Below are 11595 nucleotides of genomic sequence, written 5' to 3'. Positions count from 1 at the left end.
TATATATATGTATATATATATAAATTGAAGAAAGCTTTAAACTTAGCTCTTAACTGGCTCTAAGAATAAGTTGATTGCAGTATGGATCAAGTTGATGAATCTAGGGCCGATAAGGTTCAAGATTCTGCTAGCTTGTCGGGGAATGTGAACGAGCCTGATCGAACATCGAATACAGAGCACAAACCTGTGAATAACAACTTGTCATTGACTCCGAAGACAGAGCCGAATCAAGAAATTACACTTACTAAAAAGCACAAGATAGAAGACACAAATACTGAGGTTATGCCTCCCTTGACTGAGGTAGTTGGCGGTTCCTCGTTAAGGAGATACTTGAATGAACATTTGACATTACATATACTTGAAGGATTAAGAGAATTGAGCAGAGATAAGCCCAAGGATCCATTGTTTCATTTAGGGCAGTTCTTAATAAATAGATCTCAGGAGCAGAAAAACCAACGAGAAGAAGAAATATAATCTTTAAAAAACCTGGAGGGCTCTTCGGATTCGGAATCCTACAGCATCTAGAAAAATCACTCTTTATAATATGTAGGTAATTAGATAATTCAACTCTCTGTCTTACATACTACATGACTATTATGTCATTACCATTAAAAAGTTCAATGTCTTTTTTTTTATAAAACTCGAAATCAAATACATTATTAAGAAACAATTTAAAAAAACAAAAAAAACGCCTTCGCAATTGATAATTGTCTGCCACGGAAATAAACGAAGCGATAATGTCAAATTCTACTAACTTACGACCATATTATGACCATGATACATTCAATGCCGGCTATTCTGTTATTTTTAAGCCAGGCATTGGTTTGATTGATACCGCCACAGATAAACCCATTACATCAACCTTAGCAATGCCCGTTATAGAACAAGTGAAAAACAAAGGATTGAGCCCCGGAAAGGGACTTGGTATCACTGGTGCCGAATATTCTTATTCAAAAGGCAGTGAGAAGAATTATGTGTACGATTTAGAGTTCCAGGAATACTTTGATTTCAATAATCTTGTTGAGCTTCTCAAAAATTTAATGTGGAATTTCTGTAAAAATTATTTGAAGACCTTGATATCGCAGCCATTGGAGATTGTAAGGTTGGTATTACAAGTAGGTAAGCTTGATATAGAAAAGCCAACAGAGAAGAAAAGTTCGAGTCATTCCAGATTACTTCAATCGTCAATGACTGACTCATACGCTAGCGACTACACCGATTCAGACTCAGAACCTGATTATTTCCAAAGCACTGGTGATTCTGCCTCTTCACAGCTATCAAACAAGATCTCAATCCGAAGATCTTTAAAATTAAAAGAGTTGAACAAAATTCGTCCGACATCTAAGCATACGATGGATATAATATCAGCTATAGTAACAGAAGATGGCCCTTTCGCATTGTTCAGAGGAATTAATGCCTCGTTCATTTATCATACTTTATCGCATACGATTGAAGCATGGATAACCGGGTTTCTATCGCCCTTTTTGGGAATCCCTGACCCATTTTTTTTGGATCTCACCCATTCTACAGATCCCTTAAGAAGTCTTTGGCTAAGTGTTTGTGCATGTGTCTTGACAGGCTTAATTTTGATACCTTTGGATCTAATTAAAGTTAGATTAATGATAACTCAATTCAATAGACCAGCCTTAGAAGAGGAGCCATCTTCAAAAGAAGGCTCACAAGATCTAAGATCTACGATAGTCAATAATAGATCTATTAGGGAATCAATACGTCACTATCCTATATCTGCCTTATTTCACCCCCCTAAAACAGTTGCTATCTTAACTGCGCTTCATCAGTTTTCAACAAGCATTTTTAGAAAAATGGCACCTTACATTCTTTTCATCAAATTCAACATTGATGCGAATAGCTCCCCAAGCCTTTACACTGTTGTAAACTTAGCTCTGTTAATAATGGAGTTCTTCATTAAATTACCTGTTGAGAATCTATTGAGAAAAGAGGAAGTGAGGTTCTTGTTGAGCCCCAAATCTATTCTTGAAGATGAACAAAGGGTCATCACTATTGATAATCCTGATACCAATATGATAGTGGAATTCAACGATGCTTTTTATAAATCATCGAATGAACAAAAACTGACACTCAAAGAAAGAATACAAAGTTTAGAATTGTTTAATGGTTGGAGAGTTGGTGTTTTGAATGTAATTGGGTTTTGGGGCTATAACATCTTGAAGAGGAATGATTCTGAATTGAACCAAGAGAGATTATAAAACATAATCAACTAATGTATATATATATTAAATAACAACTCAGGTCATCTTTTAGCTGACATCTTTTAATGCGTCTACGGTTATAATTATTTAAAAAAGCTTCAACTGTAAGTCTTATGTAAAGTTTATACCAGTTCTAGACCTTGCTTTCATCTTTTCTATTCGAGCTTTCAACTGTGATGTGACTTCCGCAGCCCGTTTCCAGCTGTCATCGTTCATGTCTAAGACAGATAGTTCTTTACCTGTTGCTGTATTAAATGTATTTGTATTATCAACAATTTTGTGCGGGCTATTATGTCTAGAGAAGCCATTAATCAGATGACTATCTGCATTTTCCTTGAGTAGTCTTTCTCCATCTATCGATAACCTTTTGACTCTGGAGCTTAATTCACCGGATGCAGACCGTGGCCCTATGTGCTCTGGAGAAAGTGACTTCTTCGGCTCAAATTTGTCTTCATATAAATTATTCCTGCTTATTTTTGACTGCACTTGATTTCTTTGTAGCTTCATCATTTCTACAGTTTGTTCTAAATCTCTTATTTTCAATTTCGCGTTTTCTAAATCACTGTTCAACCTCAGAATTTGAGTGTCTTTTTGTTTTAGCATTAACTTTGAGTTGTTATGATCCTTCGAAAGATTTTCTATCTCTGCTCTTAGGTGAGATAGTTCCTGATTCAAAACAAGCTTCTCATCAGTTAGCTGTAATTGAATTTGAGAATCCTTCTGCTTTTGCTCGAGAAACGATTCCTTCTCTCTCCTCAATTGCATTAACTGGTCCTTCTCAACAGACGAGATATTTGACTGAAAATTATTGTTTGCAGAATTATTTGCAATATTATTAGCAATGTTAGTTGTATTATTAGCAGTAGTATATGATCCATTATTCGAAACAGGAGACACTAATGATCTTCCAGTAAGTCCACGGCCAAATGACGAGACTTTAGAAACGTCATCAGGACGTTTAACAGGTGAAGTCGCCCCACGTTTGGCGGGTATTGATGAAGACGAGTTGGAAGTGGGCTTTAAAGAGTTGGTGGCTAGTATTCCTGTTCTTTTCGATAATCTTGATACAGGGGCTACTTCGAATTTCGAGGATTCCTTTAAGATTGTTCTAGAATTTGACTTGCATTTGACTTCGACTTTTGAAGAGAATTCGATCACTTTGTTCTTTCTATTGTCGTCGATTTTATCTAAGAACGATTTGAGCTCTTTCTCTTCAGTTATTTTCATTAAAGTCCCGATAAGTTCAGTTGCTGCATGTCTTACTGGCTCTTGAGAGTCACTCAATAATTTCACACCAGCTTCCATTATCGCCTCTATTTCAGACCCTGTTGGAGGGATAGTTGTTGCAGCCAAACACCTTTGTAAGTAACTAGAAGATGCTATTTTAACTTGGGGCGTTTTATGTTTCATACCTTTGATCGAGTCGTCTATTATCTCAGATAAAGACGAGACGCTGAATAAAGCGTCTAAAGCGTCTGCCAACGCAGTTGCAGTGGAAGCCTTCTTTTCCTTGGTTCTCTCGATTATCGGTCCAAGAAGAGTGTGAATATACTTTGCAGCATCCTTCTTCAATCCCTGGCAGAGGAACTCAATACAGTTAGCGGCTAATTGAACCACCTGGAGATTCGCATCTTTCATGCATTTTGCAAAGACCCGCACTATTGAAGAGTAGTCATCTGGCGCCAATTTGCTTGTTTTCTCCAATATAGCGTGAACTTCTTCCAAAACTTCTTTGCGATCTTTCCATTTGTCTGAGTTCACTCGAACCATCAAGTCCAGAGGAAATTTAGAGAGTACCTCTACTGGATCAATCAAATCATAAGGGTCAAAAGCATTCTCCTGTGCTTTGTAATCTGACGGGCCCTTCACGTCAATGTCCATGTCATTGACAGGCTCTTCTTTGAGTAAAGCGGCCTCTTCTTCCTTCTTTCTGGCAATTTCTGCCTTTTGAGATCTTGTCAATCTCTTCTGCTCTAAAACAATAGAATTATCAATCGACTCAAATGCTTTTTTTAGATCCTTCTGTTGAACAGGTTTCAATGAGGGAAACAAGACTGTAACCAATGCACCCTTCATCCATTTGTAAAGTTCGACGGCCAACTCAGTAGCAGCTAGCCTGACGTTCCTATCAGCATGTCCAAACAATTGCTCTAAATGAGGAATAATAGATTTAGGCGAAATTATACCGCAACCGAAATTGTCCACAAGCACGGCGAGTGCAGAAACACAGCCAGAAACTAGTTTCGGCAAGCGATGCTTCAACAAAGATAAAATATCTTCGACTATGCCATTAACATCATTCGATACTTCCGTGAACAATAATAGACACTCGATAGTATAGTCTTTAGTATTCTTACGCGATGATGATAATGCCTTCTCACAAAGTGTTAAAATGATCCCCTGACTTCGTAACTTGGATACAATGGAGGGATTTCCTCCTACCTCTAAAAATTTCATTAAGGATTTAATTCCAGACTCTTGTGCTACCACATTTGGATCTGTGATATACTTTTTGAACACTTCAGGTTTGCTGATGTGTTCTTGCATGTAATCCTCACTTTCCTGTGGAGAACTATCGAAGCGTCGGCTTAGTTCATCATACGCAGTCAACCTGACCTTCCATACTTTATGAGTAAGTCGTTCACCTAGTGGTAACGATGAGTAGTCAGTCTCGTCAGTCATTTCAAATTGATATCTTTAACACAGATCGATATCTAACTTTGGTTCGATATTTTGAATGTTTTGTAAACAAATATTTATCACATGTACACGACATCTTCATAAGACTAATTGGATTCTTGAAGTTGATCTTAACTTTATCACATACCCTCCAAAAACATAATTGCTAGCCCAGCTAGCTTTGAATATGTGATAATACAATCTTATAGTTGTCAGGACGTTCACATTTTGGCTTTTGGTTGATTAACTGAACAAAGTTGGTTACGATGAAACTTTGTCTAATTTAATATTTGTTCTTCCTACGAAAGTGCAACACTGATTTTAAATGGTTTATTATATATTAACGTTGTCGATGCTACGAAATCTCTGTTCATTACTCTATGTGCTTTACATACTTTGCTTTTATGTCTTCATATGGCTTCAAATTATTAAAACCCCACTCTTCTTCGCCTGGTCTGTTTTCGTAATACTTTTGAATATTTACCCCATGGTATGGGTGATGCGCAAAGTTGAACCAGGGTATGATTGCCATGGTAGCGAATGAATATTGAGAATTTCTGTTAGCAATATCTTTTAACCTATCATCCAAAACTGACTCATTTTCATGATATGGCAACTTTTCTTGAGCCAAAAGTTTCTTAATTTGGTAACGGTCTTTCTTGACTTCTCTTGCGTTCTCTGACCAGCCTAAGAATCTTCTTGAAGATCTAATATAGGCAAAATAAAAGCCCCCGACAAACCCTAATAGCGTGGCAGCTCTCAATGCTCCACCTGGAATCCTTGCAGGTGCCTTGAACGCTCCTTCTCTAGGTTCTAACCTCTCCCATGCTTGTAAAGCCAAAGGGAATCCTGCAGTCGTAGCCGCCCAAAATCCGTAGTCTGATGGTCTAAAGTATGCAACAACTCTCTTGAAATGAGGATCAACATCAATTAGCTCATAGTCTGAATACGCTGGCTCCGATCTCACTGGCTGGTTGTTCTTATTATATGACATTTTCTTCCACCAATCTAACTTTAAGTGAATCCGACGAACAAACTACACTCTTTGACTATCATATTCAATTGTCAAATTTTGATTGGAAGTGAACGAGCATTTCGTGCGCTTCCTTATTATAGTTCTGCATATACCTCTTGGTAATTCTCTATCACGCCAAACTTACATCAAGCATAGTAATACTAAGAAACACTGGCATTTTCATTTTGAATAAGTAAAGGAAGCCGTGTCGGGTTTATCTTAGGATTCAATTCTTCTTCTTTCGACATGTTTCACATTCCGCCACTTATTACTAAAACAAGAACCCTTGATTCTATATAATATCAATCAGCGACGAACCGATATTCAGATTTCAGATGCGTTGAAAACTGGTACGCCTTCCACAGACTACCTGAAACCTACGAGTCTCTTATTGCTGTTTATTATAATTTTTAGACCGTTGTCTTTGGTGGGCCCTTATTTGATTATATGCAGTATTCTTATCATTTTATTGTCAATCGAGAATAAGGCACATTTAGTCAATTCGCTTATTACAAGGAGGACGACAATGCCGATAAGATTAGAGGATGGTGATATCGATGTTTCCGGTGATCTGGAATTGCTGCACTCCATAGATCACTCTAAGTTGACGAGAGCTGTTAATGGATTACGAATATCAAACATTCCAGCCTTAAATTTCATCATTATTTGGATATTGGGTACCTTCCTTGTTAAGTTGACTACCAAGTACACGGCCTTATATTTGAAAAACTCTTTGATAACAATAATAGTAACTAACTTGGTACTTTACGGAATCTCTGAAACCTTAGCGCAGTCCATACTTAATTTCAAACCCAATCAACCAATAATTAGCTTCAAAATGCATGAGCCTGCTATTCTTCATCTGGCATCGGATGCAACTGAGAATCATTTACCTCACGCTGAAGAAATCGAATTCAATAGATTCATTGAGTTTATCCAGGAACCTCAAATCATAACAACAGAATCGCAGGATTACGAAACTATTAGAAACACTCCAGTCACGTTAACTTTCTTTAACTTCAAGAGGTTAGCTGGCTTTATGTGCTGGGGCTTCATCATGGCGTTTGTCCAATGCTGGTGGTATAAATTTTTACAAATTTATTCTAAGGATCCTAAGTTCATTGAAGTTTTGAGGAAAGTCTTGACTGACCAGTTACTTTACTCTCCAATTTCGTTATTCTGCTTCTTTACCTATGGTACGATGGTATTAGAGTACGGATCTTGGAATGACGCCAAGGTCAAGATGAGCAAAATTTATCTCAAAACATTAATGGCAAACTTCACCGTCTGGTTTCCAGTGCAGTTTATCAATTTCTTGATTGTGCCACGTAACTACCAGGTTCCTTTTAGCTCTTCAATCTCGGTATTGTGGAACTGCTATTTATCCATGAAAAATTCTAGTGGTTAGATGAAGCAATCAAAATTACATATCGCATTTATATATACATAGAGGAATTAGAATATCCATTGATCTTTCTCACCGAGCTACTTAATTTTTTAAGGTAGGCAGAGCTGGAGATTTGACAGATTTGAGCTAAAGTATAACCTGCGTCTATCAATGCATCACCATCGATCTTTTCAAAACCAATTGGGCCCTCTGAATTTAGAACCAAAGAAATGCATTTCGAATTAGACAGCTGGCTCAATTTTGAGATCAAAGAGGCGGCCGTTCCAGTTACAAAGTGAGGAGGCTCCAACTTAGGAATTGTTTTCATAGCCTGCAAACTGCTGAAGTTTGAATTAATTAATAATTTGCAAATAGTACACTTATAATTAAGGCTGCCAGGACAAACAGTTATCCAGTTCTTCTTTACCTTTGAATCGAAATTATTGATCAAAGCTCGGGCCAATATGTGATTTGTTATAACATTTTTGAAATGTGGGACCTGTACTGTAGCAAAGTTATCAAACTTTATGATGTCAATTGTAACTTTTGGATAATTCAATGCTTTCATATGTGCTGCCAGATACATCTGGTTGTACTCATCATAATCTTCGTTATCAATATCAAATTCGGATTCGTGGTCTTCTAATTGAGGGTAACTTATTTCCACCTTTCCAATCTTTTTTCCTTCTTCCAAGCTACTGAGAAGAACTTCTGTATTCTTTGAAAATAAGACAAAATAATCTACCAGTACGTCTAGCGATTCAATTGTTATCTCAGGAATTGGACCCTCTTTGGTATCGTAATCGTCTTCAAGGGCATGCCGTGATGGTGCCTCAGCATTCCAAGGTTTGAACTACTGACTGTTAGAATCAACAATAGATATGCGATGCCCACATTATATAGATTACTTACCAACATGGTGACAGGCTACTCTTTATTTATATTTATGCTTTTATTTGATTTTTTCGCCACAGCTTACAATTTTAATCGAGGACGATCTCAAAATTGAGCATTTGTTCAACTTTTCAAGGCATACGATAGTCGCAACAAAAACATTCTGACATAACACTAATTCGGACGTTCTTTATTTGTCGTGATGTTTAGATCAAGCATCGCAAAGAGAGTAAGGAGTATAAGGTTTTATCATGCTGTGGATCATCCGAGCTCTAATCTTATAATCAATCCTGGTACGCTTGAGTCCACTATTTTAACGAAGTCATTAGAGTACGTTCCTAAGTACGGATTTAAGGAAGACAGTATCACAATGGCAATAAGACAACTCAAATACCCTGACTCGCTCCGTTCTATGCTAACTGGCATTTCGTCAGGCAAATCTTTAGAGTACCAATTGTCCCTTTTTTGGCTAAAATATCAACGACAGAAACTCAAGAACGAAGTGGAGAATAGCAGTAAATTTCAGACGATCGAGAACGAGTACGATAGAGTAGCGTTCCTAATTAAGAAAAGGCTAGCTTACAACGCTCCCGTAATTAATCTATTGAGTCAGTGCCTTTCACAATTAGTCATTCCATATAATATAAATCAATCATTAGAGGAGTTAAGTAACTTGAGTGATGACATAGCCTTTTATTCTGGAGACCAGTCTGTGGATTTCAGTTGGTACTCAAAAAGACTTAGTTTGTCGTCAATTTATGTGTCGTCTGAATTGTATATGCTACAGGATTCAAGCCCAGGCTTTGTTAGAACAAATGAGTTTGTGGATGATAAAGTTGAAAAGCTTGTTTCCTTAGGCAACTCGTATAATATTGCTGAAGAATGGGCTTTTTTTAATGCAATTAGTTTGGTTAATTTGATAAGGTCGCAGCTTATAAGAGGTTAAGTGATATGCAGATTGAAGATTATATTAATTCGAACTATTAAAGGTATATATTAATGCAAAACGAAACTTTTCGCTAAAATGGGGCTACTTGTTCATATTTGATCTTAATTCTAAGATTGTGTCTCTAGTTTTCTCAATGCTCTTCTGGTTATCCTCTATCTTTTTCTCTACCCTACTTATTTCATCTTCTATGAACTCAATACGCTTTGATACATTCAACTTTGCCTCGCTATAATCCTGCGGCATAAGTATGGGTCCTGTGAGCTTAAAGATTTTAGATTCGTCATTCAAAAGATTTAACTCCTCCATAACAATCTTGTTTTCTTGAAATTGTGTTTCTAGCTTGGATCTGGAAGAAATTAGGTCATTCAAAGTTGTCTGCTGATTACTGAATTCAAGCGAGAGCTTTTCAAATTGCTGCTTAGGATCCGACATGATTCGTTGTTTTTAATATTAAATTTTACTTCTCTTGTTGGTTTGGTATTTTGCATCGACTTTTTACTGAAGTACTGAAGTAACACAAAATCAACGCTTTTGAAAGAACTTGAAACATCTTAAGACAATTATAAGGGTGTCAAGATTATCAGAAGCTGCAAAGCCTTTGATTACAAAAGTTGAAAATTCTCATATCCATAAATAATATAATGACGTATAAAGGGTATTCTTTGTTTTTAAAGTAATTAGGAAAGAAATGAATGTAGATTAGAAGACAAAACAAAATAGTATCAACTGCCAGTGAGGTACCAATCTAAGACTAGGACAATACAACCATTACAAAGAAAATGGAATTTCTTGTTTAACAAACTCAAAGCCTCTATGTGGGAAATATGCTGTTGTCATTTTCGTTTACAATGATTTCTGTAACACACACTTTGTACGTCCTATTCGTAGCATCACCACCATAGTCCACACTTTCTTCGTATTCATTGTATTCATCGACGAGGGCATTGTTGAAGTCATCGATCTGTTCTGATTCACTAGGTTCAGAATACACATCGATTGAGTCGTCATCGTCTGCAATAGCATTTTCATCGCCCGAAATGAAAAATGGAGGCTTCGGATCATGATAAGAAGTATGTCTCCTTTCAGCAGATGTGCCTTGTTTAGCACTAGATGGAGAATTCAGTTTTGAACGGGTCTGTGATTGTAACTGTGAACGCGAAGAAGAATTTGAACGAGACTTTGAAAAGCTCAATGCTTGATATTTCCTTTCATTAGCTAGCGATTTCAGCTGCTGATAAGGCGATGCAAATAAATCTTGATTGAATATGAATCCTTGGCACTCTTTTAAGGATATTATATTATAACTTGAAGAGCTAGAATAAAAGCTGCTTGACTCATAAACAGAAAAATTTTCATTCTGAATCATTGCTGGTGATAGTAAAGAATTTCTTTTGAACCATGGTGAGGATGTTGATGCAAAGGATGAGCTCCTGCGCTTTATCGTGGCTGGATCCGAGATCATTGATTCTCTGCGACGTACGGATGAGCTAGAAGTTGACTTCCTTCTGCTTTTCGCCTGTGCCAACGACGATGTTCTAGAGTCCATTGCAAATGTTTTTTAAATCTAGGGACCTTTAAAGGAATATGTTCGATAAGCTTATTCAAGACAAAGAGGGATTCATTTAAGGATTTCAGAACCTCACTTTTGGTAAGGTCTACAAATTGATATCGGAGTTCGGTCACATGATTGCTAAGATACTACTATAATAAAGATTACTTTCAAGTCCATGTTAATATATATACAAGCAAATTGCTAAATGCTATATCATAATATCGTTTCCATCCAAACGAGTTAGAAAATGAGCGTTGCTGCCCTGAACTGTTCCAGAGTAGCCTGTAGAACTTAAATTCTAAATTCACTTTTGTAAGAATATGCTGTTTTTTTCTTTGAATTTGTTCATAACGTACAGTAATCCCTCTCTAGAGTTTGGCATGTTTGAGGAAAAGTTCCGATGACCCCAATGTTCTATTCTTTCTTTGAATCCGAAAAAATTCGAAGAAAACTTAACTTTCCATTCAACCAACGTAGAAAGAGAATGCTTGCCAGTATATTTGAGATACTCTTCAACTTTTATAAACTTTCTGTGGTCTATGTTAGCACTATAGCAAAGCATCTTATTCGTTTTAGGGTTGATTAGCGATTTTTCAATAATCCAGGAATTCAAGTTATCACCTAGGAAAGGCTTAATAAAGTTGGGCAAGCGACCTGTCTTTACGACAAGTCTAGTGGTTCTCAAGCACCCATCACTATCGACATAACTCTCTAGCGTATCGCTACTTAATACATGACTAGCATATGGATTCGGATACCTGTTTAAATAAGCAAATGAGGCAGTCTTGAAGTCATGATCGTATAAATGTGAGTTTTCAAAGAATCTGACCATTTTGATCCCTAAAACTGTTGAGAAACAGTTAAGCTTAGATCCTTGTAATGCAAAAG

At 36.8% G+C, this 11595-nt stretch overlaps 10 protein-coding genes across 10 annotated transcripts; 4 read left to right on the top strand and 6 right to left on the bottom strand.

Annotated features, from left to right (window-relative positions):
* Positions 1-81: 81 nt before the first annotated feature.
* Positions 82-474, top strand: SDC1 (Sdc1p; the record flags this gene model as incomplete). The annotated part of the gene is made up of 1 exon (XM_062950864.1): positions 82-474. One exon carries the CDS (start codon positions 82-84, stop codon positions 472-474), a length of 393 nt encoding a protein of 130 aa, XP_062807924.1.
* Positions 475-737: 263 nt separating this feature from the next.
* Positions 738-2228, top strand: PRCAT00001102001 (uncharacterized protein; the record flags this gene model as incomplete). Its single annotated transcript, XM_062950863.1, has 1 exon — positions 738-2228. The coding sequence occupies one exon, from the start codon at positions 738-740 to the stop codon at positions 2226-2228; it is 1491 nt and encodes a 496-aa protein (XP_062807923.1).
* A 114-nt stretch (positions 2229-2342) lies between these two features.
* PRCAT00001101001 (uncharacterized protein) lies at positions 2343-4913 on the bottom strand (the record flags this gene model as incomplete). The annotated part of the gene is made up of 1 exon (XM_062950862.1): positions 2343-4913. The coding sequence occupies one exon, from the start codon at positions 4911-4913 to the stop codon at positions 2343-2345; it is 2571 nt and encodes an 856-aa protein (XP_062807922.1).
* Positions 4914-5283: 370 nt separating this feature from the next.
* On the bottom strand, positions 5284-5904 carry NUO1 (Nuo1p; the record flags this gene model as incomplete). Its single annotated transcript, XM_062950861.1, has 1 exon — positions 5284-5904. One exon carries the CDS (start codon positions 5902-5904, stop codon positions 5284-5286), a length of 621 nt encoding a protein of 206 aa, XP_062807921.1.
* Positions 5905-6451: 547 nt separating this feature from the next.
* Positions 6452-7333, top strand: PRCAT00001099001 (uncharacterized protein; the record flags this gene model as incomplete). Its single annotated transcript, XM_062950860.1, has 1 exon — positions 6452-7333. The coding sequence occupies one exon, from the start codon at positions 6452-6454 to the stop codon at positions 7331-7333; it is 882 nt and encodes a 293-aa protein (XP_062807920.1).
* A 28-nt stretch (positions 7334-7361) lies between these two features.
* Positions 7362-8230, bottom strand: PRCAT00001097001 (uncharacterized protein; the record flags this gene model as incomplete). Its single annotated transcript, XM_062950859.1, is given in 2 exon segments — positions 7362-8165; positions 8174-8230. Coding segments are annotated over 2 exon segments (861 nt in total).
* Positions 8231-8408: 178 nt separating this feature from the next.
* On the top strand, positions 8409-9152 carry PRCAT00001096001 (ubiquinone biosynthesis protein; the record flags this gene model as incomplete). Its single annotated transcript, XM_062950858.1, has 1 exon — positions 8409-9152. The coding sequence occupies one exon, from the start codon at positions 8409-8411 to the stop codon at positions 9150-9152; it is 744 nt and encodes a 247-aa protein (XP_062807918.1).
* Positions 9153-9236: 84 nt separating this feature from the next.
* On the bottom strand, positions 9237-9587 carry YKE2 (tubulin-binding prefolding complex subunit; the record flags this gene model as incomplete). The annotated part of the gene is made up of 1 exon (XM_062950857.1): positions 9237-9587. The coding sequence occupies one exon, from the start codon at positions 9585-9587 to the stop codon at positions 9237-9239; it is 351 nt and encodes a 116-aa protein (XP_062807917.1).
* A 379-nt stretch (positions 9588-9966) lies between these two features.
* Positions 9967-10701, bottom strand: PRCAT00001094001 (uncharacterized protein; the record flags this gene model as incomplete). The annotated part of the gene is made up of 1 exon (XM_062950856.1): positions 9967-10701. One exon carries the CDS (start codon positions 10699-10701, stop codon positions 9967-9969), a length of 735 nt encoding a protein of 244 aa, XP_062807916.1.
* Positions 10702-11011: 310 nt separating this feature from the next.
* PRCAT00001093001 (uncharacterized protein) lies at positions 11012-11539 on the bottom strand (the record flags this gene model as incomplete). Its single annotated transcript, XM_062950854.1, has 1 exon — positions 11012-11539. One exon carries the CDS (start codon positions 11537-11539, stop codon positions 11012-11014), a length of 528 nt encoding a protein of 175 aa, XP_062807915.1.
* Between the last annotated feature and the right edge of the window lie 56 nt (positions 11540-11595).

Source organism: Priceomyces carsonii (genome assembly GCF_900007245.1).
Source record: "Priceomyces carsonii strain CBS4050 genome assembly, scaffold: Debaryomyces_carsonii_scaffold_1, whole genome shotgun sequence".
Taxonomy (NCBI): domain Eukaryota; kingdom Fungi; phylum Ascomycota; class Pichiomycetes; order Serinales; family Debaryomycetaceae; genus Priceomyces; species Priceomyces carsonii.
Note: the sequence above shows the minus strand (reverse complement) of the source record. Positions and strands in the feature narration are given on the sequence as shown.